The 23,595-nt window shown below is 41.5% G+C and overlaps 1 protein-coding gene across 1 annotated transcript in view; it reads right to left on the bottom strand.

Moving 5' to 3' along the window:
- Window positions 1-7,276: 7,276 nt before the first annotated feature.
- PXYLP1 (2-phosphoxylose phosphatase 1) overlaps window positions 7,277-23,595 on the bottom strand; it is a 124,659-nt gene continuing 108,340 nt past the window's right edge. Inside the window, exons 5-6 of the mRNA XM_075004205.1 lie at window positions 18,648-18,787; window positions 7,277-10,794 (exon numbers count right to left, since the gene is read on the bottom strand). Coding sequence (XP_074860306.1) covers window positions 9,863-10,794; window positions 18,648-18,787 — 1,072 coding nt within the window. The 3' untranslated portion in view covers window positions 7,277-9,862. The remainder of the gene's footprint in view (window positions 10,795-18,647; window positions 18,788-23,595) is intronic.

The raw sequence follows: 23,595 nt of genomic DNA, 5'->3' as shown, positions 1-23,595 counted from the left end.
CTGTACGTGGGTCACATTGGAATCAATGTGAACAAGTACTTCAAGGAGAACAAATATAACTAACATTCCGCATCACACTGCCACTTCAAGGTTTTCCTGATTTTTACGTCCCTGTGCTCCTTTAATAGACTTGGTCTCAAGCTGTTCAAACTCAGCCTCCACGCACTGAGCCACAGCAGTCCATCCCTGACTGAAGCTTTTGCCCCTTCCCTTCACAAATACTATGGCAAGTACAGCATGCAGCTATAAGCATAGGAATGTTGTCATTGGCCAGATCCAGTTTTCCATACAAACACTGCCAGTGGGCTTTAAATAGCCAGAAGCACGCTCTACAGTGCATCTGCTTCGCCTATTGTTGAACTGCTCCTTGTTGTTGTCAAGGCTCACAGCGCATAACTTCATAAGTCATGGCAATAAGGGGTAGGCAGGGTCTTCCAAGATCACAATGGGCATTTTGATTTCCCCTACAGCAAGCTTCTGGTCTGGGAAGAAAGTCCGCTTGCAGTGGCTTGAAAGATGTGTACATCATGCACCTTCTTGGACCAGCCTCTGTTAATGTCCAGGAAATGCCTCTGGTGATTCACAAGTGCCGGGAAAATAAGGGAAAATACCACTTCTGATCAATGTAGTTAGAGGCTAGGTGATCTGGTGCCAGAATCAGAACAGATGTGCCATCTACCACCTCTCTGCAAAGCCATCCACAATTTCACATACCATTTCCACACAATTCCATCCTGCTCCAGAGTCACATTCTTTCAGAGCACAATGCAATTAGTGACCCTGAAATTCTGCATCAACACAAGTCTGAAGGTCAACTTTTCCACTCCAAACTGGGTGGAAAATGGGTAGCAGGTTCAAAACTAATAACAGAAGGTTTTTCTTCACACAGCACACAGTCAACCTGTGGAACTCCTTGCCAGAGGATGCTGTGAAGGCCAGGACTGTAACTGAGTTTAAAAAAGAGCTTGATAAATATTTGGAGGTTAGGTCCATAGATGGCTGTTAGCAAGGGGTAAGGTATGGTGCCTAGCCTTTTGTCGAAGGCGGGAGATGGATGGCAGGAGACAAATCGCTTGATCATTGTCTTCGGTTCACCTCCTCTGGGGCACCTGGCATTGGCTACTGTCGGCAGACAGGATACTGGGCTAGATGGACCTTTGATCTGACCCAATAAGGCTGTTCTTATGTAACTAGTGACCTACTGGTGGGTGTGCGGAGTAGCCAGCTTCTACAGCACAATTGCCACACACTTCTACACCAGCAGGGCAGCTCTCATTCTCATGTCTTTGCTCATCACACCATCCGTGAAAGTGGCTTTCCTCATCTGAGCGTGCTGCAGCCACTGCTTATCATCTCAGACTTGCATGACGATTTGATCCCACTGCTCAGTGCGGGTTTCACAAACCCCAAAGCACCATTTTATTGGGGTCAGCATCTCCACAAATGCCACAAGAGATTGCACGTCAAAGGTTCGATGAGGAGTCAGGTCCTGATCGTGCCACTCATAAGCACTTTGCAGCATAAGGAATAACTTGACGTGTGAGACCTATCAGTATTTTCCTCAACTGTCTGAGATCCATTCCTACAGACTAAGGAGGCAGAGCGTGCAGCACAAAAGCCGCTGCAAGATGGTGCCAAATGTGGACGGAAGCACCAGGGTCGGTGGAAGGTGAAGCAGTGCTCTCCAGGACATTGAGACAGGACCCAGGAGGCTCTGTGGGATAGCTGCCCAGAGAGTGTCCTGTTCCAAATGCTGCTGATAGCGTGAACACAGAACAGCAGTTTCACTGCTGCGCTCTGAATGGTGCTGTAAACGACAGCACATTATACCTGCCAGTGTAGGTAAACCCTAAGTGACAAGCCTGTGCCTTACACTTTAAAATATCCCTGTGGTTTCTCGTACAATTTCATTCAGACTTTAAAGAGCAGCCTTCTGCTTGACAACCAATTTTTGCTAGCTCCAGGGGTGTGCCTTTAGGAGAGGATGTCACACAGCATCAAAGCCTAGTGGGAGCCATTGGAATGAAAGATGCTATTTACCTGTAATTCTAATTATCCACCTCTGTGAAATGGAAACATAACTGAAATGCAGAAATCTGCAGGATACTGTCTGAGCTACACACACATATTGACACTACATGACATAATCATGGATTCAGAAGAACGATGTACTGCAGACATTAATGTAGTGGCTGGAATTAACTGCAGAAAACAGACAATGTTTGCACCAAGAGAACAGGTGCAAAAAGTACAAGAGCAATTCAATAGGGACATGAGTAACAGATTGAGCTTAATTTCACTCCCCCAAATTCTACTGTCAAGACTGACAATAGAGAAGAGATGGCCATGTCTTTTTGGTTTGCTGGAAGTGATCTAGATGCTATAAATCTAAAGGACTAGGTGGGATTTCAGTGAGTGTGATGCAGTGGTAAGGGCAGGTCACTAGCAGCGGGATTCTTGGTTCAGCCTGAACTTTACATTGCAAAGGTTTCCTAACATCTGTGTTTCAGCTTAAAATAGGTACAGTGCTACACACCTACCTCACAGGGTGGGCATGGGGACAGGATGGGGATCATGAATTACTTTAGTAATCTTCTGTCAAGCATGATACTTTCTATCCTCATTGTCTTTAATGGGAACTGAAGGCACTCAGCTCAACACATGAATGAGCCCTGAAGTAAGTATTGTTAGAGAGGCTTTACTCACAGCCAAGAGACCAATGGCAAGGCCAAGCCTCCTCTCACTTAATCTTGTTCTGGGAGGACCATTTCTTTGGTTTGTGGAGGGTTCATGCACTCATTTCATTCAGTCCTTGGCGGCTCTGCTGATACCTCTCATGTAGGCTACCAAGACCCACCAGATAGTAAATGCTGTGTAAAACCAAGAACCTGGGCTTGGTTCAGTGCGGAAAGCCAAATGCACTGCCGTCTGTTAGTGCTCATTTGGTGACCCAGTTTTCGACAGTAAAATGTATCACGTCTCTCCCAGCTGACACATACACACACTTGGTGACTCCTTATTTTGCAGCCTGTCATAATTATTAGGCAGCACCAGCCTTGGCTGATGTATTACTGAGACAGCCCTGGACAGCTCTTCACTTTTCCCCGGGACCCTATCGCCTCCAGAGCTCACCACGATCTACCTAAGTTGCTCCTGGGGCTAGGGCTACCTTGACACACTTCTAGTTCTCTCTTCAGAGCTATGATGACCCTGTTTCAGTTACCTAACCTCACCCCAGACAAGTCTAGCCAAGATTCTGTCTGCTCCAATTCCAAGATCTTACTCTCTCAAGATCCACTCTCTATTACCTTGGCCAACCCTCAACCGCTCTGGTGATGTCATTGCAGGTGATATCACCAGCCTCAGCAGTTCTTTCACACAGTGTATTTATTGATAGAACGTCTAGCAGCAAAATTCAATGATTTCTATTGTGTAACCCCCTTGATGGGTACAGCAATTGGTACATTACTGCTGGCTTGCTTTGTAGTAGTTTGGTTTGAGAGAACTAATGTGCTACAAAATAAGCTGGTTTGCAAGACAGACAAATAACTATCCCTTTTTATTTATTACAATGTCACCATCTCTCCCACTAACACAACCCTGCATTTAATTACTAGATAGTAAGTTGAAAAATAGATGCCAAAGGTTGGATACAATCATGACTCTGCCACTTGGTTTCTGCAGTATTCTTCCTGTTGTACTTTGAGCAACATTTCCTAGACATAGAGACTAACACTAGAGTTGTGTGAAAGGAAGGATTTATTCCCCAAGACATTGTGCAAATGACATTTAAGTTATAGGCAGTTTCATACAGAAAAATTAAGATCCTTGTAGGCCGTTTTTCCCAACAAATTACAGAAACACCAGTTTTGTACAACAGGAAGCCAACACAAAGAATGCCCTATCTTTACATATGTCATCATGGATTATTTATTTTTTTTGTTCAGATTTTTCCCCTTCCCATACTTGGGCCCATTTCACAGAATTACTTTTCTGTATTTTTCCAGTACAAATTCCCTCTGTCTGCCATGCCATTTCTCACCCTTGCATTTCACTGTTAGGTTTCTGTCTCAAGCTTGCCTGAATGTAAAGCCAGATATGCTAGACTTCAAGCCAAACCATTTGACCCCTACAGTGTTCGAGTGGATTTAAAATATGGGAAAAGAAGTCTTCCAATTCCATAATCCTTAGTGGTTTCACAAATGTTACCGTAGAAGAGGGAAGAATGGGAAATAATCTGTTCCTTTTCTGCCCTGAAAATGCAAGAAGAGTTTGATAATCACTCAACACTCACAACCCCCACTGAAATCAATGGGAATGGCAAGTGAGCTCAGTATCCCTGAACCTAAGCTTTATTTAAACCAACAGGACAAGTTAAGGACAGCAAGGATTTTTTTTAAACCTTCATTGTAAAGTGGCAGATGTTTACATCTCTAGGCTGTCCATTTGATTAAACCTACAGCCATGCAGTCAGGATTTCTGGGTTTTTACATCTAATCACATCTAGTCATCTAGGTATCAAAATTCTGGTCACATACCAAATGCAAATCCATTCTCAATGGACATTGGGCAAAATACTATGTAAAACTTTGAAATCTAGTCATGAATAAAAAATTAATAGCTTCCCTGGCTCATCATTTCTTCTCTTTAGAAGAGTCAGTGGTATGAAAGCAATGGCCCTTGTTTTCGCTGCTAAGTGCTGTGAGGTGCCACAAGGACAATACCCCTTTGTTGATGAACATCTCATCCTATTGAACAGATGTTCAAAATGGAAGAAAAAGTGCTCCAGGGATACAGGCCTACTATATCAATACCAAAGCACTTTGTGAGTGCTGGAGGTGGTAAGTCTCATTTCATTCATCAGCCTTAATATTGAGTGTTCAATTTGCTGCACAGTTCATTTATCAGAATTAGCTCTGCACCAGAGAGAGGGTCTAACTCCTGAAGACTTCCATAAGATTTGAGTCAGCCCTTAAAAGTTTGTGGCTCCAAAAAGGTGAGAAAAATTTTCCTAAACAACTTTCACTCTGGTCACTCCCTTTGTCCAGTCAGATGGATGAATAGACTGTCATGGCATTAAGCTAGCTTTACAGCTTTACAACTGCTTCTTTATATTGAGGTTAGTGTACCATATAAACATAAGCTATGTTTCCCAAATCCCCTGTGAAGAAGCAGAGTATACATAAACTTATTGTGTACACAATAGGTTCTAAACTAATTTAACTAATTGGGACGTACAAAAAATGCCTGAGGGCAGAGTTTAAAAGATTAAGACCAGGTTGAAGATGAACAGCTTTCTGACTGCTATTTATATATTTAAAAAGAGATCCTTACAAAACCAGCAGATGTGTTACACCTCTTCACACTTACACTTTAACTAGAGATGAACTTGCGTCAAAGTCTGGAGCAACGATCTTAACTAAATTCTCCCGGAGTTCAAGATTATGGAGATTCAGGGATGCGTTTTCGCTCATTATCGAGTATCAGACATCAACTTCGAAGCTAAGAGGTTCAGATCAACTGTTCCATTTGGGCTTCTCTTTGTATTTTCAACAGAAAGGAGAGCACTGTTCCTCCAGTAGATCTAGATTCAGAGGAGCTTTTCAGAGTAAACAATGGAAAACCAAGGGGCACATTCACTGGCATGCTACACATAGATTAGTGGAAGAATGTGGATGGAGACTGAACCACTGTTCCTAGTTAGTGCTGAGACATTTTTTTTTGTAGGCAATGATGGGAAGCTTGTGATGTGGGTGTCTGAATAACACAAAGCTTCAGTCCACAGATAAGGTCAAGACCATTCCTCTCATAAATCCCAATTTTAATGCTGATTCTCTCCTCATCCACAAACAGCCCCACTTCTCTCTTTTTCAGAAATGCATGTTTGTTTACAAGCCTACAAAGATACTCATTTTAGTCTGAAAAGATTCCAGTAGCAGAAAAACCTTAAATGAGCATCCCATAAAGTTTAAAGTACTTGATGTTTTTAAGAAGCAGTGAAAATTGTTTTCTCCTGAAGGGAGAAAAAAAGCACTTGGCTTTTAATCTTGACATAACCCTTCTCTATCAAAATCATTTATATAGCACCCTAACAGAGTATCTTACAACAGTAACATATGGAAATGACTAAAGACCTCCCCCACTTCTTTTTTCCACCATGATGTATGCACATAGCCATAGTGATACAAACTGGGATGCTGAAAAAGCTAGAAAACAAACAAACAAAAAACAGACTATTAAGACACTTGCTCCCTTTTTTGTTATTTCTCAGCATTTTGCTTTGTCTGAATTGTGCAATTCTCTTCTTAAGCATTTCTCTTGGCTTTTATATAAAGCTAAATGGTCAAATTACATTTCATTTTACAGGGGATGCCACTGGTTCTTTTCACTATATTCTGCATATCCATTAGCACTGAACCTACACTGTGGGTAATCAATATCAGCTCACCTAGAGCCTTTGGAGCAATTAAAAATACCAGGCTGAGTGTTTTGCGAGCATATTTCTAAGCAATAAGCTCTAAGTGGGGCTCTATCCCCATTCTTTGACTTTTCTAAAGAGATAATTCTATGAAGAATGTGAGTGTCCATTATTTTCTTGTCTGAAACTACGTTGTCTTAGGTAAATGAATTGCTACGTGTATTTCTTACTGCGTCAATATCCTGCGCAGCCACACAAGGCCAGCAGTGATTAGAAAAGCAGCATGGAAAGGGAGTTTGGAGGGGAGAAGAGGCTGGAGGTGAAGAGGGCTGTCAGGAAACAGAAATGGTATTCACCAGAAATGGAAGTCCCAATTGCCTCTGGACATGGCCACTCAGTGAAGTGGCCCCCTCGGTGCCTTAAGCAAGGAAGCCCTTTCCATAGCTGTGTTTGTGGACGCTGCAGACCTGCGCCCTCTAGAGGGGGCAGCACTCCATGCCTCAGTCTAGCTAAAGCGCAGCTGTTCACCTTCTCCATCTTAGGGTGTTCGTCAGAGCCCTTGTTACGGTTTTGTTCCAATTTTGCATCACATTTTAGATTGTTACATTTGAGGAGAATACTTCCATCATTTCCAATCCACTGCAGAACTTTAGCCTTCACAGGCTCATCTCACATTGCAACCACCCAGACTGGAGATCTCCTCAGAATCTACAGGTCTGGGGTCCCATACATGGCTTCTAATGGCTGCTGTCAGTATTATCTGTCTAAGTGACTGAGAGTACTATCAGCCTGGACTCCTCCTTGGGTACCTTTTATAGTTTTGACCTGTGTGAACAGGACCAAGAAACCCTTGGAATCTTCTATCTTGGCTGCTTTGAGATCTGGAGAGCTGCACCACAATCTAATTCCATAGATCCCTGGGCCTGCCATCTCCACATCCTGTGGCATCCTCTTACCACCTGACATGAAGAATCCATTCTTCTACCCACCTTCCTAGACAGCACTGACATTGCATCACAGAGCCACCATACTCCAGAGTAGACTCTTTTGGTGAAGAAAAAGCTAAGAGAAAATCCTTCTCTGTTACCCATGATGCACCTAATAAAAAGAAGAAACATAGACACTTTCCTCTGGGACTGACTTCCCTGACAGTCCTAGACACAGTGAGGATTTCAGTGCTACTAGAGGCTGCGTATGTGCTTGAGGCACTTGGGATCACCAGTCTCATAAATGAAAATGCAGAGTTCCTGTGATAAGCAACATTTACTGGTGGTGTTCAACAGTGGTTTGGTAGTTGGGTCAAACACAGCCCTGTCATCCCCTGCTGGTGGCCTCCTTTCTGGTAGAATGTGACTCCAGACATTACCACTTGAATCAGTTCCCTTCCAATGGATTAACAGAGTCCAAATATATATCCAATGTTCCCCACAAAAGCAAAAGACTTCAGCTCACATCCAAGTCTCTGTGGGCTGCATGACTTGCACAATGCCTCTAACACCCCTTATCTCCAGGAAGAAGCAAGAGGTTTGCAAGGGAACTTGAGCAGCCCTTTGCGGAATGACTTGGGGAGTACAATGTCTACTTTGGACAAGCTATTCATTTTCAATTCCTTTTCAAAATAACATTTTTTAAAGTGAGCTAAATCTCTCAACTTCACACCACTTCTCTCCTCACCACAAGAACTGAAATATGCCACATACACAGAAGAACAGGAACCCTTCCTGAGGTTGCACACTCCTAATACAAAATAACCCTGCCCCCAGCTACTTTTTATACCTTTATTTCTCTTTAAGACCTGATTTGTTTCCTTATCCCTAATCACTTCTTTGTTCCTAATCAGAAACTGTTTAAGGAGGCAGAAAAAAAATGAAACAACACAGTGACAATGATCAATGCAGCAAATGGCAGCTTGCAAAATCAATTTTAAACAGTGGGCACAAAAGTGAAAATCAAGAATTGTCTTTAGTTCAAAGCACACACAAGTGTACAAATATTCCCCAAAAACTTTATTTATAGAAACATATTCAAATGCAGCATCTGAAAATGAGAGAGAGAGAGAGACAGATGTTCATCAAGTTAGAGACTCTCACGTTCAGGTACATTTCCTTTGATAACCTAGCACCATTAAGTCACAAACCACAAACTTAACCATAATTATTTCTAGACACATAAAAAAACTCCATCATTATAAAAATGTAATAGTTTAGTAATGAAAATCTTTTTCAAACATTTGTATTAAAAACTGGATCTGAATTACCTACTCATAAAAGATGAAAGTAGTTTAAAAATGGAGTTTTCTTACTTATTATGGTGGCTCAAGGTAAATCACCCATAAGATCTAGTTTGTTCCTAATTCTGCTTATTCTGATCAAGAGAAAGAGTCCACAAAATCAGCTCTTTGCAGCCCTTTGCAGATCAAGCAGGTAAGTAAAATTAAGTGCGCTATACATATACACACACAATACAGTGTGTACGAGACCGGTCTGATAAAATAACTTTCTAATCTAAAAAATAATAATTGCACTACAAATTTTCTGAACATTTATTCAGGCTGTCTTGCTAGCTCACACATCCACTACATCAAGTGAAACACACTGGTTTGTACCACAGACTGTCAGCATGAATACGACTACTAATAGGAAAGATCCCAAAATATTACTACTCGATTAACTGATTTATTGTTCTAATTTCCCCCTCACATTTTGCTGCACTGTTAGTGTTTTCTTACCTGTTTCTAGTGACAGTCACACAACCATAAACATGTCTACATTGTGTTCAAACTACTTACGAAAGTGCTGCAAGTGCAATCAAAGAACAGAAGTTGATATCTGTTTGTCCAATACACCTACGTGATGGACAAGTTTTCAGAAGGTTGTGTGAAAAAAAGCACGCATACGTTTGTGTGTGCACAAACACACACATGCATTTCTGCCAAGTTGTCCTGTAATAGCTCCCTGTTGGCAAAAGGAAGGATGTTCCTGTCACAGGATTCCTTTAGCAAGACTACAACACAGACGCTTGGAATTCATAAATACTTTTGATTAAGTATGCTCCTTACATACTTAAACTATTTTGATATGGTGGGAAAATATTTTGTTTATCCAAATTCTGCCCAAGAATTCAAAGGAACCAAACCTCTACTCTCACGTTTTCAAGCAATGTCCAGTTTACAGTAGCCCACTTAATTTATCAATTAATTAAAGATAATTTAGAAAAAATGTGTGTTCATATACAAACTAAAAAAAACTAGCAAATTATTTTCTATTTCAGAACAACTAGGTCTTTCAGTGAAAATAAAATGGTTAAAGTCTGTTTCAAGCAATACTTTGTACTACATGTACAAGAACTTCAAAACCCAAAAGGCAAACACCACCCACTCCACCAGACACACGCACCTTGTAGTAATATGCAAATTAGCATTTCTTTCTCTCCTCCATACTCCCTTTAAAATGGTCTCCTGTGGCATGCATCATAATAATTAGTGCTATTAAAAACCGAAAACATGTCCCTTTTGACAAAACGAGCAAACGTTTCTAGAGGACACATGGGCTTGCTGGAGTGCCTGTTATGCTTCCGGCAAAACGAGGTCTGGAATGTGACATCAAACCCATTATACAGGATGCGGATAAAGTGTTCTCTCGCTTTTTTCCCATCTTGCCACAACTCGAAGACTAATCTGGCTGCAAATCTCGGAAACCTGGCTTCTGTAATGCCCAAGGCACTGAGAACAGGTGACAAGGTGACATCATGAGCTGAGTAAAGGACAAATAATTCTTCTTTTTTCCCTTCTGCGATGCGCTGCATCCGGTTAACAGTCTGATTCAGAAGAGGATGAGTAGCCAGTAATGCATACCAGAAATAAAGTTTCTTTTCCTGTCTCTCTCTCTCATCCTCTAACTGGTGTGTCTTAATTACCTTGAAGTGTTCAATGTCAATGCAGCCATTTTTAGTACAAGGGAAACTGACATTGTGGCAAAAATGACACAACATAGAATCTATTGGATTAGAAGCTCTTAACTGCCTAGTGGGAATGCCTACTATTTTTGCCATATCCACATATGTTCTCTCCAAATAGCTGTTTTTCACCCTTAAACTATACTGGCGGCGTTGCTCCTCTTCTAGGTAATGGTTTCTCATTGGGCAGTCACAGCTTCCAGAACAAAAGATGGTGCTCCACTGATGTCTTATGTTAATTTTCTTCCAATCAAAATCTGGCAGGAAGGTATACAGCAGTGCCAGTCCACTTTGCAGGGTTCGACTTTTTCCAGTTGTCTCCAAGTATAGATGCTTTGCTGTCCAATCACTTGATAACAGTTTATGTTTCTTTATATAAACTTCCCGTAAGAGCTGTCCATTATGTAAGTGTTGCACGACACCTAGGAGAGATTTAAAAATATCCCTTTATGGACATCCAAATAAACAGGTTATAAAAAAGAGGTGGATGAGGCTTTCTTTAAACAGCTAACAATATCATCCAGGGCCCAGAATTTGGTGGTGATGGGGGACTTCAACTATCCAGGTATATGTTGGGAAACTAATACAGCAGGGGACAGACTGTCCAATAAATTCTTGGATTGCATTGCAGACAACTTTTTATTCCAAAAGGTTGAAAAAGCTACCGGGGGGAAGCTGTTCTAGATTTAATTTTAACAAATAGGGAGGAAATTATTGAGAATTTGAAAGTGGAAGGATGCTTGGGTCAAAGCGATCATGAAATCATAGAGTTCACAATTCTAAGGAAGGGTAAAAGGGAAAACAGTACAATAGAGATAATGGATTTCAGGAAGGCAGATTTTGGTAAACTCAAACAGCTGGTAGGTAAGGTCCCATGGGAAGCTAAACTGAGGGGAAAAACGGCTGAGGAGAGTTGGCAGTTTTTCAAAGGGACATTATTAAGGGCCCAAAAGCAAGCTATCCCGCTGCGTAGAAAAGATAGAAAACATGGCAAAAGACTGCCTTGGCTTAACCAGGAGATCTTGCATGATCTCAAAATAAAAAAGGAATCGTATAAGAAATGGAAAGTAGGACAAATTACAAAGGACGAATATAGGCAAACAACACAAGCATGCAGGAGCAAGATTCAAAAGGCTAAGGCACAAAATGAGCTCAAGCTAGCTACAAGCATAAAGGGAAACAAGAAGGCTTTTTACAAATACATCGGTAACAAGAGGAAGACCAAGGAGAGGGTAGGGCCATTGGTCAGTGAGGAGGGAGAAACAGTAACAGGGAATTTGGAAATGGCAGAGATGTTTAATGATTTCTTTGTTTCGGTCTTCACTGAGAAATTCTGAAGGAATGCCTGAGATAGAGAATGCTGGTGAAAAAGGGGTAGGTTTAGAAGTTGAAATACGAAAAGAACAAATTAAAAGTTACTTAGAAAAATTAGATGTCTGCAAATCACCAGGGCCTGATGAAATGCATCCTAGAATCCTCAAGGAGCTGATAGAAGAGGTATCTGAGCCTTTAGCAATCATTTTTGGAAAATCATGGGAGACGGGAGAGATTCCAGAAGACTGGAAAAGGGCAAATATAGTACCCATTTATAAAAAGGGGAAAAAGAATAACCCGGGAAACTACAGGCCAGTCAGCTTAACTTCTGTGCCAGGAAAGATAATGGAGCAGGTCATTAAAGAAATCATCTGCAAGCAATTGGAAGGTGGTAAGGTGATAGGGAACAGCCAGCACGGTTTTGTTAAAAACAGATCATGTCAAACCAATCTAATAGCTTTCTTTGATAGAATAAGGAGCCTTGTGGATAAGGGAGAAGCGGTGGATGTGATATACCTACACTTCAGTAAAGCATTTGACACGGTCTCACATAACATACTTATCAATAAACTACTCAAATACAACTTAAATGGGGCTACTATAAGGTGGGTGAACAACTGGCTGGATAACCGTACCCAGAGAGTAGTTATTAATGGTTTTCAATCCTGCTGGAAAAGTATAACTAGTGGGATTCTGCAGGGGTCTGTTTTAGGACCGGTTCTGTTCAATATCTTCATTAACGATTTAGATATTGACATAGAAAGTACACTTATTAAGTTTGCAGATGATACCAAGCTGGGAGGGGTTGCAACTACTTTGGAGGATAGGGTCATAATTCAAAAGGATCTGGATAAACTGGAGAAATGGGCTGAGGTAAACAGGATGAAGTTTAATAAGGACAAATGCAAAGTGCTCCACTTAGGAAGGAACAATCAGTGTCACACATACAGAATGGGAAAGGACTGCCTTGGAATGAGTACAGCAGAAAGGGATCTAGGGGTTATAGTGGACCACAAGCTAAATATGAGTCAACAGTGTGATGCTGTTGCCAAAAAAGCAAACATGATTCTAGGATGCATTAACAGGTGTGTTGTGAACAAGACACGAGAAGTCATTCTCCCGCTCTATTCTGCGCTGGTTAGGCCTCAGCTGGAGTATTGTGTTCAGTTCTGGGCACTGCAGTTCAGGAAGGTTGTGGAGAAATTGGAGAGGGTCCAGAGGAGAGCAACGAGAATGATCAAAGGTCTAGAGAACATGACCTATGAGGAAAGGCTGAAAGAATTGGGCTTGTTTAGTTTGGAAAAGAGAAGATTGAGGGGGGACATGATAGCAGTTTTCAGGTTTCTAAAAGGGTGTCATAAGGCAGAGGGAGGGAACTTGTTCTTCCTTGCCTCTGAGGGTAGAACAAGAGGCAATGGACTTAAATTGCAGCAGGGGAGGTTCAGGTTGGACATTAGGAAAAAGTTTCTAACTGTCAGGGTGATCGAACACTGGAACGAATTGCCAAGGGAAGTGGTAGAATCGCCATCACTGGAGCTATTTAAGAAGAGGTTAGATAGATGGCTTTCAGGGATGGTCTAGAAAGTGCTTGGTCCTGCCATGAGGGCAGGGGGCTGGACTCGATGGCCTCTCGAGGTCCCTTCCAGTCCTACTCTTCTATGAGTCTATGATTCTATGAAAATATGTTTAGAACTTCAACATTTTTGGAAAATGACAACTAGCATTTGTCCAGCATGTGCACAAATTAGTTAAATGTTTTTGATCTTACCCAGGAATCAAATTTCACTTAAACTTGGATAATTATCCAGAAAGATTTCAAAACGTATGCAAAAAAAAGATAGATAAGATAGATTTCTAAATGTGAAATCTAGGTTAGCTTGGTATATTCTTTGGCGTAGCTAATTTTGTAACTATTTATAATAAAGCTGTTCACTCACAAGTAGTAGTGAACATAAAAATTTAAAATAATGGAACAGGAAAGCCAGTATTATGATCTATGACAAATACTATGTGGTTTATAAAATGGATTCACAGAGGAATATGTTAACACCGTGTTGCTTGCACAGACAAACAACCTTACAATTTCACAACAGCCTTTAGGGACTGCAAACCAGAAACCCAGAATGGTTTAAATGTTAGAAGATTGGATTCCAGTGTGCAGACTCTTGAACTGCAGAAAGGAAATCAAATCCTAACTACAGTATAAGCTTTATTACCTGGCATCCCCAGAGAACCAGAGAAGCCAGACAGTAAAACGTGCTGGTTATCAGAGATGGGGTCACCCCACTCTGACGCCCTCCCAACTCTCAGAGCAGACAATAAGCAGCTGGATCCAGTCTACCCCACCCCCAGCCAGGGAGTGGGCAACTGACCCTGCGGCAGCTGAACACCTACTGGGACACTGGCTCCACGGCAGTCGAATGCCTGCCGGGACATTGGCCCATGGCCAACAGCCCCAGCTGGGCATGCCAGTTAACCAAATGTGCCAGTCATCTGAATGCTGGATAGCCGGGTTTCTACTGTACTAGTCTTTTCCCATTCTTTCCTCAGCATCTGCCTTATCACCGAAACCAATATTCAAAGCCAGCACAAGTCAACACACACTGCAGGATAACATGCTCCACATCTCAGGCCTTTACGGCATCCACTGGGTGGGAAGGGAGAAGTCCTACCCTTCTCTTATCATGGGCTCCCCTTTCCTCTTATAAGCCTGTCCACTGCAGCCAAGTGATGGGCAAAATGCCAGTTACCTTCTGCATGCCAGAGCACCTGTTGATGTTATCACAGGGAGGAGCATCAGCCCTGGACACTAACTGACCCGTACAGCCAACGTGAGGGTCCAGGGATAGAATCATAGAATGCGAGGACTGGAAGGGACCTTGAGAGGTTACCGAGTCCAGCGCCCTGCCCTCATGGCAGGACCAAGTACTGTTTAGACCATCCCTGATAGACATTTATCTAACCTGTTCTCAAGTATCTCCAGCGATGGATATTCCACAACCTCTCTAGGCAATTTATTCCAGTGTTTGACCACCCTGACAGTTAGATACTTTTTCCTAATGTCCAACTTATACCTCCCTTGCTGCAGTTTAAACCCATTGCTTCTTGTTCTGTCCTCAGAGGCCAAGAAGAACAAGTTTTCTCCTTCCTCCTTATGACACCCTTTTAGATACCTGAAAACCATTATCACGTCCCCGCTTAATCTTCTTTTTTCCAAACTAAACAAGCCAAATTCTTTCAGCCTTTCTTCCATAGGTCATGTTCTCTAGACCTTTGATCATTCTTGTTGCTCTTTTCTGGACTCTTTCCAATTTCTCCATATCTTTCTTGAAAAGTGGCGCCCAGAACTGAACACAATACTCCAACTGAGACCTAAACAGTGCAGAGTAGAGTGGAAGAATGACTTCTTGTGTCTTGTTCACAACACACCTGTTTATGCATCCCAGAATCATGTTTGCTTTTTTTTGCAATGGCATCACACTGTTGACTCTCACTTATCTTGTGGTTCACTCTAACCCCTAGATCCCTTTTTACTATACTCCTTCCTAGACAGTCGCTTACCATTCTGTACGTGTGAAACTGATTGTTCCTTCCTAAGTGAAGCACTTTCCATTTGTCTTTATTAAACTTCATCCTGTTTAACTCAGACCATTTCTCCAATTTGTCCAGATCATTTTGAATTTTGACCCTATCCTCCAAAGCAGCTGTGACCCCTCCTAGCTTGGTATCACCTGCAAACTTAACCATATTTTCTATGCCAATATCTAAATCATTATTGAAGATATTGAACAGAACCGGTCTCAGTACAGACCCCTGCAGAATCCCACTTGTTATACCTTTCCAGCAGGATTGAGAACCATTAATAACTACTCTCTGAGTACGGTTATGTAGCCAGTTTTGTACCCACCTTACGGTAGCCCCATTTAAATTGTATTTGCCTAGTTTATTGATAAGAATATCACGCAAGACTGTATCAAATGCCTTACTAAAGTCTAGGTATACCACATCTACCACTTCTCCCTTATCCACAAGGCTCATTATCCTATGAAAGAAAGCTATCAGATTGGTTTGACATGATTTGTTCTTTGCAAATCCATGTCAGCTGTTCCCTATCACCTTACGACCTTCCAAGTGTTTGCAGATGATTTCCTTAATTACTTGTTCCATTATTTTTCCTAGCACAGGAGTTAAACTGACCGGTCTGTAGCTTCCTGCATTGTTCTTATTCCCCTTTTTATAGATGGGCACTATATTTGCCTTTTTCCAGTCTTCTGGAATCTCACCTGTCTCCCATGATTTTCCAAAGATGATAGCTAATGGCTCAGGTACCTCCTCCATCAGCTCCTTGAGTATTCTAGGATGCATTTCATCAGGTCCTGGTGGCTTGCAGACATCTAACTTTTCTAACAGATTTTAACTTGTTCTTTTTTTTATTTTATCTTCTAAACCTACCCCTTTCCCACTAGCATTCACTATATTAGGCATTCCTTCTTCAGACTTCTCAGTGAAGATCAAAACAGGGATTTTGAAGTTGCCGGGGTCCTTTCAAAAAGGAGCCCCGTCAATTTCAAAGTGCCACTGCTGCCGGCATTCTAATGAGACGCTGAATATGTATTTCAGCGCTTCACTAGTAAACTTCAAAATGTCCCTTTGCATGGCCATTTTGAAGGTTTGGGCTAGTGTAGACACAGCCTTACCGAGCTATAACGGGCCATTAATCAAAAGTCTGATCAGTAGAAACCATATATAGCTGGTGCTTCCTTAATACAGAAAGGAGGTTGCTGCTGGTACTCCACCATGTTTTTACCACCCTGTCTGCTCAGATTTGTCCTTCCAGATACATTGCAAAGAACTCTATTACTCGTAAGCATTTGGGGAAGAGGTTGAATGGGCATTGTTAATTAAGGCAGACTGATGTTAAAGAACAGGAATGAAGAATGTGCAGGTGGTCCACAGTGGCAATGAATAGTTCAGAATTGTTTTAAATACGATACAGGGAGTCCAGACTGCAGAGATGCGCCCTCATACAGTGTCCTTTAAAAATCAAAATAAATCCATATAGGCCGTGTCTACACTAGCCCAAAACTTCAAAATGGCCATTCAAATCACCATTTTGAAGTTTACTAATGAAGTGCTGAAATAGATATTCAGCGCCTCATTAGCATGCAGGCAGCCACGGCACTTTGAAATTGATGCAGCTCGTCCAGACGGGGCTCCTTTTCAAAAGGACCCCAGCTACTTCGAAATCTCCTTATTCTTATCTGTTCATAGGAATAAGGGGACTTCGAAGTAGTCAGGGTCCTTTCAAAAAGGAGCCCCGTCTGGATAAGCCATGCGGCGGTAAGCCGCGTCAGTTTTGAAGCGCCGTGGTCACCCACAAGCTAATGAGGTGCTGAATATGTATTTCAGCGCTTCATTAGTAAACTTTGAAATGGCCATTTGCATGGCCATTTTGAAGTTTTGGGCTAGTGTAGACACAGCCATTCTGAGGTAAGGAATCAGGTAATAGCAAGACTAATGCCTTGCTCACAACCAGATTTCTAAATAATTGTGTTTTTCCTATGTTTACAGACGGGATTCTTGTTGGTTGTATACATGTTTTTGCTCATTTTGGAGACATATATTTGGACAGCAAATAAAAAGAAATACATAAAAACAGATTGCATCTTATACTCAAGAGGTGCTATGTACTGGCCAGATGGAAAATACACAAACTACAGGTTGAACCTCTCTAGTCTGGCACCCACAGCCTATCACATTACCAACACTTCCACTGATAACTGTGCTCTTAGAAGACTTTTAGAAATAAATTATAGCTAAATAACAGCACAGAACACAGAAAGCCAGGACTGGTGGCTATAAACAAACTTCATGGGAAATTTGGCCACACTCATGATAAGTGGTCATCTGACTAACCAAAATCATGCTGGATTACAAATGTTGCCAGATGAGAGTTCCCGACTGGAGAGGTTCAATCTGTAGCAAATTTGAGGACCTGAGTCAAACATCTTCTCATATAACAACAGAAATTATACATTTCATTTTATTGTAAAAGTATTGAGGATAATATTATTTGGTTGACTTGAGTTTGTTGTGTAATGTGGGAGAGAATGGTCTGAGGAGTCAAGTGAAGACAGAATTATGAAAACAGTTCCAGCTAATGAAAGCTATACACCACATCACAAGTCTGTCATAGATCCCACATATTATATTTCAGAGACAAGCTATTTCAAGACTATTTTAGAATCATGAAACAATTTACTGTTTTTTTTTAATTCCATTCTGTGTAAAGCTCCAATCCCTTCACATCAACTTGATTCAACTGTACAGAACTGAGAGAGAAAGGAAAATAAATTCATACATGAAAATCCTCTCATCTAACCTAAAATAGCTTTTCCATTTTTTTTCCTTACAAGAGGCACAATTCTACAGCTGCTATCATAGGATCTCCCTGGGTTAGCAGTAGCAACTTCGTCACATGGGAAAACTGACAATTCAATCTTGCCTATCATTTCTAAACCTGCTGGATCATATGACATTGAATCGTAAGCCTGCTGCCAACTCAGCACTAATTATTCTTCCTGGATGTTAAAAATGTCCCTTACTTCAGAGGGTACAGACAGGAATTCCATATTTTGAAAAAAAGACAGAGAAGGAAATAAGGTTGATTCTTTAAAAAATGGCAATTGTTTTATGTTCTGAGGTTTAACATGTTAGAAGTAGTCCCAGCAGTGATGGACTAGTGTATTGAATGTAGGCAAAGTATATGCTTCTGTCATGGCTGTGTGGCTTTATACATGGTTATATCCCACCTACACAGGGAATGGAAACAAATTTAGCTTACAGAATAATTTTTTAATATGGTTCGACTTAATGTGCTGTCTAAACAGGACAACAGAGCTCTGGAAGAGGACTGTATTTTGTTGGGAGACCAGGAAGATAAATAAGGTCAGGAACTTACCTGTCTGTGTGAGTTCTCCCATTTCACACACAGAATGACTGGGGTAACGAGGCAGGCTGCTCAGGGTACCATCCATTTGGGCTTCAGAGCCTTGGGTCATATGCTGAATAAAAGCTTCAAGCTGAGGGTGAGATGGCTTCCTAAAGAGGTCAACCAAAAGATGAAAACTCTCATAAGTGCATGCAAAAATAGCTCAGAAAAGTGAACAGCTCTAATCATGTCAGCTCGCATAATTTCATGATAAGGGGATATTTCCCATTGAGAAAACATCTACTCTTGGTCAGGGCTTTCGTTAACAACCCCAGTCACACAGCTGAGCATTTATATTAAAGCACTGATGAGGGCAAAATAAAGGATTTTAATGTGTCTTGCCATCCAACAAGAACATAAAAAATTCAATAGAAGTTCTCTCTTTCTGATGATCTAGGGTCACTTTCTTCAGATTAGCAACTTTTGTGGTTACGCGCACCAATATTATCATAAACATTTGAAGAAAATCCCTTGTGGGGAGGGATTTTTTTTTTTTCCAGAACCAGAAAGACTACTGCATTTCAACAGTATGTTCAATAGCCACACGACCTTGGTTTGTGATTTTATCAGGTGTGATAATATAAATAAAGCTGTCTGTGTCAGTATTTAGGTGGAAGATCTTCGGGGAACTCTTACGTGCTATGCTGCACAAAGTGCTGCTTTTGGTAATGTCGTAAATCACACTTTTCTGTGCGTTCAAATTACATTTCTATCCAGCCACAGAGACATAGCTGTATTAGCCTGTATCTTCGCAAAACAAAAAAGCAGTCATGTAGCACTTTAAAGACTCACAAAATAATTTATTAAGTGATGAGATCTGAAGAAGTGGGTTTGCCCTATGAAAGCTCACCACCTAATAAATTATTTTCTTAGTCGTTAAAGTGCTACATGATTGCTTTTTTGATTTCCGCCCAGTTTTTTAAAAGGCACCACACATTGCTAGCTCTGTCTTTAAATGAGAAATAAAAGCAAACGCCTAACTCTCCTTGCCATTAAAAGTGTCATGGCACTTTTTATAAGAGTTGCAGAATTAATCCACATGACCTGTCCAAATTCATGCATAATTACACTCTGCCCTCCTACAAATATAACTTCAGCTTTTGTTCAATAATATACTCCTTGTACCAAATAGTATAGTGTTACTCTATAATCAGATGGAAAGAGAGCTCTAAAAAACTGTCCTTGTACAAATTTTGCATGTCCTTACAGCTACATTTACACTGTAGTAGCACTCAAAGTCTAGCTGAAATTGGGGCCTTCTGTGTCAGGCACAGCATGGAAACAGAAGAAGAAACCATCCTAACACTCCTGAGATGACCAGTATGGATGAGGTCAAAACAAAGCAAGTAGTGCCACAGTATTCACAGAATACTCAGGCACACAGTCAACATCAAATGCTCCCCGTAATCTCTCTCTAATCTCTGTCTAGCAGAAGAGCATGCGGGAATGAGTTAGTTTATATGAATTGCCAGTGTTAGTGGCAATATCTAAATTACATATTCACAATTTAATAGCCATGAAAAGTTGCTTTTTATTATCAAACATCCCTGCAAAGATATCCCCATTCACATACACACAAAATGGATTTCACTACTAATAAAACTTTGCACTTCCAAGCCTTTCAAAGCGCTTTACCATCTTTAATGAAATACTGACTATTTCCCATTAAGACAGATATTTTCATTTTGCAAATAGAAAAACTGAGCAGCACAAAGCTTAAGTGAGTTGCCCCTGGACATGAAGTCATAACATGGATAAGGATTAATATTTAAGCATTACAGCAACAAGCTATATTATTTCAGTTAATACGTGGAAAAGAAATACAGGTTGAGGCTCTCTAGCTGAGCACTCTGGGGACCTGACTGGTGCTGAACAAAAGAATTTGCATGAACATGACAGGTCAATATTGTCTAGCACATTACCAACCCGTCACTGGTTACCGGGCTCTTAAAAGACATTTGGGGCAAAATATAGCTAAATAACAGCACAGAACAGTGGAGAGCCAGGACTGGTGGCTGTAAACAAACTTTATGGGACCATGGGAAACTTAGCCACACCCATCATAAGTGGTTGTCCGGCTTCCTCAAATCATGCTGGATTAGAGATGATGTGGACAAGAGTGCCAGACTAGAGAGGTTCAACCTGTATTTGGTTTCCCTGATACTCCCAACAACAAAACACGGCTCTAGCTCTGAATGAGATCAATGGCACACCTAGGAATTCGCAATGTGTAGTGAGGCAGTGTGGTCTTCCTCTGGCCAGGAAACAGACGAGTTCTTCCCGAAGCCTGGGTGGGAACCAGAGCACCTTGCCCTGTCCTGCAGAGACTAACATGCAGGACAGGAAGCATAAGAGGCAGAGCTCCGAGCTGATTCAGAGAGCAGCTACTGAAAGGACTGGACACCTCTTGCCTGGCTCCTGAGAGGAGGAGCCCAACAGAACAAGCTGGACCTGAACGGCTCTGACCAGACACTGGAGGAGCTTCCAGAACTGCTGCTTGCCCTCTACTCTGAAGACACCGAAGCGCCCTAGCTCCCTGACAGCCCAGCATGGACTCAGGTATCTATGGAGATAGGAAGTAGCTCAGGGGGCTACCAAACCTAGTAGGTGGCGGCACTACCTGCGCTGATGCCAGTGTGCTGCAGTCTGGATCCCCACTGACCAGCAGCTAGCAATGGCTGCTGTTAAGTTCCACGGCTGGGGCACAATGGAGCAGGCAGGCCTGAGACCTCCCCCACTTCCACCCATCACAGGGTGGCAGTCTCCTCCTCCCCATGCCTACACTCACACTGCTAGTTTGCTCATCTCCTTTTAGCAAAGGCTGAGCCCTGCAGGTTTGCAGGCCTTTCCCTAAGCTAGGGCTGGCCTCAGTACTTCTTGTTTGTTTGCTTGGTCATGCTGTGGGGAGCTGAGCCCTGAGCCAGCCTTCCTGCACTGAACCAGGGCAGGCTTATGTCTACTGACTGCTAATTTGCTCAGTCCTGCTTGGAGGAGCTGAGCCCTAAATTGTTGCTCTGTTGAACTAGGGCTACTATTGGTTTGCTCTGATCCTGCAGAAGGGAACTGAGCCCAGAGTAACCGTGGTCTGTCTCTGAACAAAGGACTGCCCCAAAGACTAACTGTACTGTGGTGTTGTGGCTGTCTCCTGCCCCAGATGAGGTGGGCCTCAGCAAGCACCTCTACACAGTGCCACTAAAGTCTCCCACGCTTTGCAGCTTCCAAGGTGTCCTTGAAACTGTGTGGCATGTAGCAAATGGAGAGCTCTACAGGAATGAGAGAGAGGCAGCAGTATGAAGCAAGGAGGTCCTGGCCTTTCCTTCTCATCAGTGAAGATGGTCGTACCACAGATGGTTAGCCCCATGCTAAGTTATACACCATCAAGAGGAGACAGCTACTCTACAGCTATTCCTTTGGACTGTCACTGAGACAGCTGGGGAAGTAGTGTGTTTATTCTATTAAATTAAAGCAAGTACAGATGCAATAACAATAATTGACTGAAAACATTCTCTTATACAATTGTCATGGATATAAGCAAAAAGTGTTGAAATTAATACAATAATTGAGAGTTCAATTAATGCGAGATGCTTTTAAATCCCCTAAATGGTGCTGAAAATCTCAATGACGGTGAATTCCACATGAACACTTTATATCATTGCTGTTGGTTGGTTACTGAAGGGTGTATCTGAAGTCAAAGCAAGAGGTAAGAAAAAAAAATGAGAGGAAGAGTGATTTGTGTGTGTGTTGGTGGGACTTAAAAGTATAAGTTCAAATGTCATGATGAAGCTATATCACACAAGTACAAGTTAAGTCATTTAATGCATGCAGAAGTGAAAACTATTAAAAACACAAGGTTTGAGAATTATAACTGAATGGGGTGTGTTTACACAGAAGATGCACTTCTAAAAGGCTCTACTTTTCATCAAGTCTAGTGGCAAGTGTATTTCCCCATTGTTTCCTCCAACTCCAGTCCATCTCACCCTTATCCCAACTCCTGCAGCTCTAGACAGCCCACTTAATTATGGAAATCCAAGACTACTGACATCTCCTCTGTATGACTTATCAGTATAAGGTATTTCCATCTATTTCTTAATACTGCTTAGAAACAATTCAAATGGGATTTTGTTGTATATAATCTGATTGGGCTTTAAACCAGAACCTTGACTTTATAAAGAGAAATTTTTAAAGAATCTCTATTAGTTATTGTGGAATAGTTTAAAAAAAAAAACTAAACAGCCACTCCTATTCACTTTTGCCATAGTAAGATACCAACCTAATGTGAAAACATGTCTACAAACATTATGTTTTTCTCTGAAAGTTTTCTGAACCACTAGAGGGTGCCACAACTCCATCTGAATAACAGCATTCTGAAACAAGAAATCTGGCATCAGATTTTCTCAATATAAAGCCAACAGGGTTCACATGGGTTCCTCCTACATGTCCAGTTCCAAGAGAGCAGATGTCTTTTGTTAGTAAGAATGGATCTCTGATGAAGATACACTAATTGCATTAGCTCTCAAGCAAAATAGGTACCACAATTGGGTTCAAATGTCTGCTTTTTTTGGTCTGCAGTGTTAAACAGATTCCCAGAACCAGTGTATTATATTTTTCTTCCTAAAGGAATTAGAAAAAAATTGGTTGTACGTTACTGTGACAATGTAAATGGAAAACGTTTGAGCAGTGACAAATTGTGAGAAAAGAAGAAGGGCATATGGAAAGAAAATAAGTTTTGAGGAACTAATATAATTTGGAAGGAAAACTATTTGAGACTTTAGCCAATTGCATGCCGCTTCCAGATTCTGGAAGATTTCATGTAGGGTAAATAAAGCGCACTGTTAGGAAAGTAGAGGCAATGAAAATCTTCCTTCAGTTTTAAATTACTTTGGGTTTCCCGACACACTAACCACAGAGCTTAATAGAT

The sequence above is a fragment of the Carettochelys insculpta genome, chromosome 10 (assembly GCF_033958435.1).
Source record: "Carettochelys insculpta isolate YL-2023 chromosome 10, ASM3395843v1, whole genome shotgun sequence".
NCBI lineage: Eukaryota > Metazoa > Chordata > Testudines > Carettochelyidae > Carettochelys > Carettochelys insculpta.
This window is presented reverse-complemented; position numbering and strand designations above follow the sequence as displayed.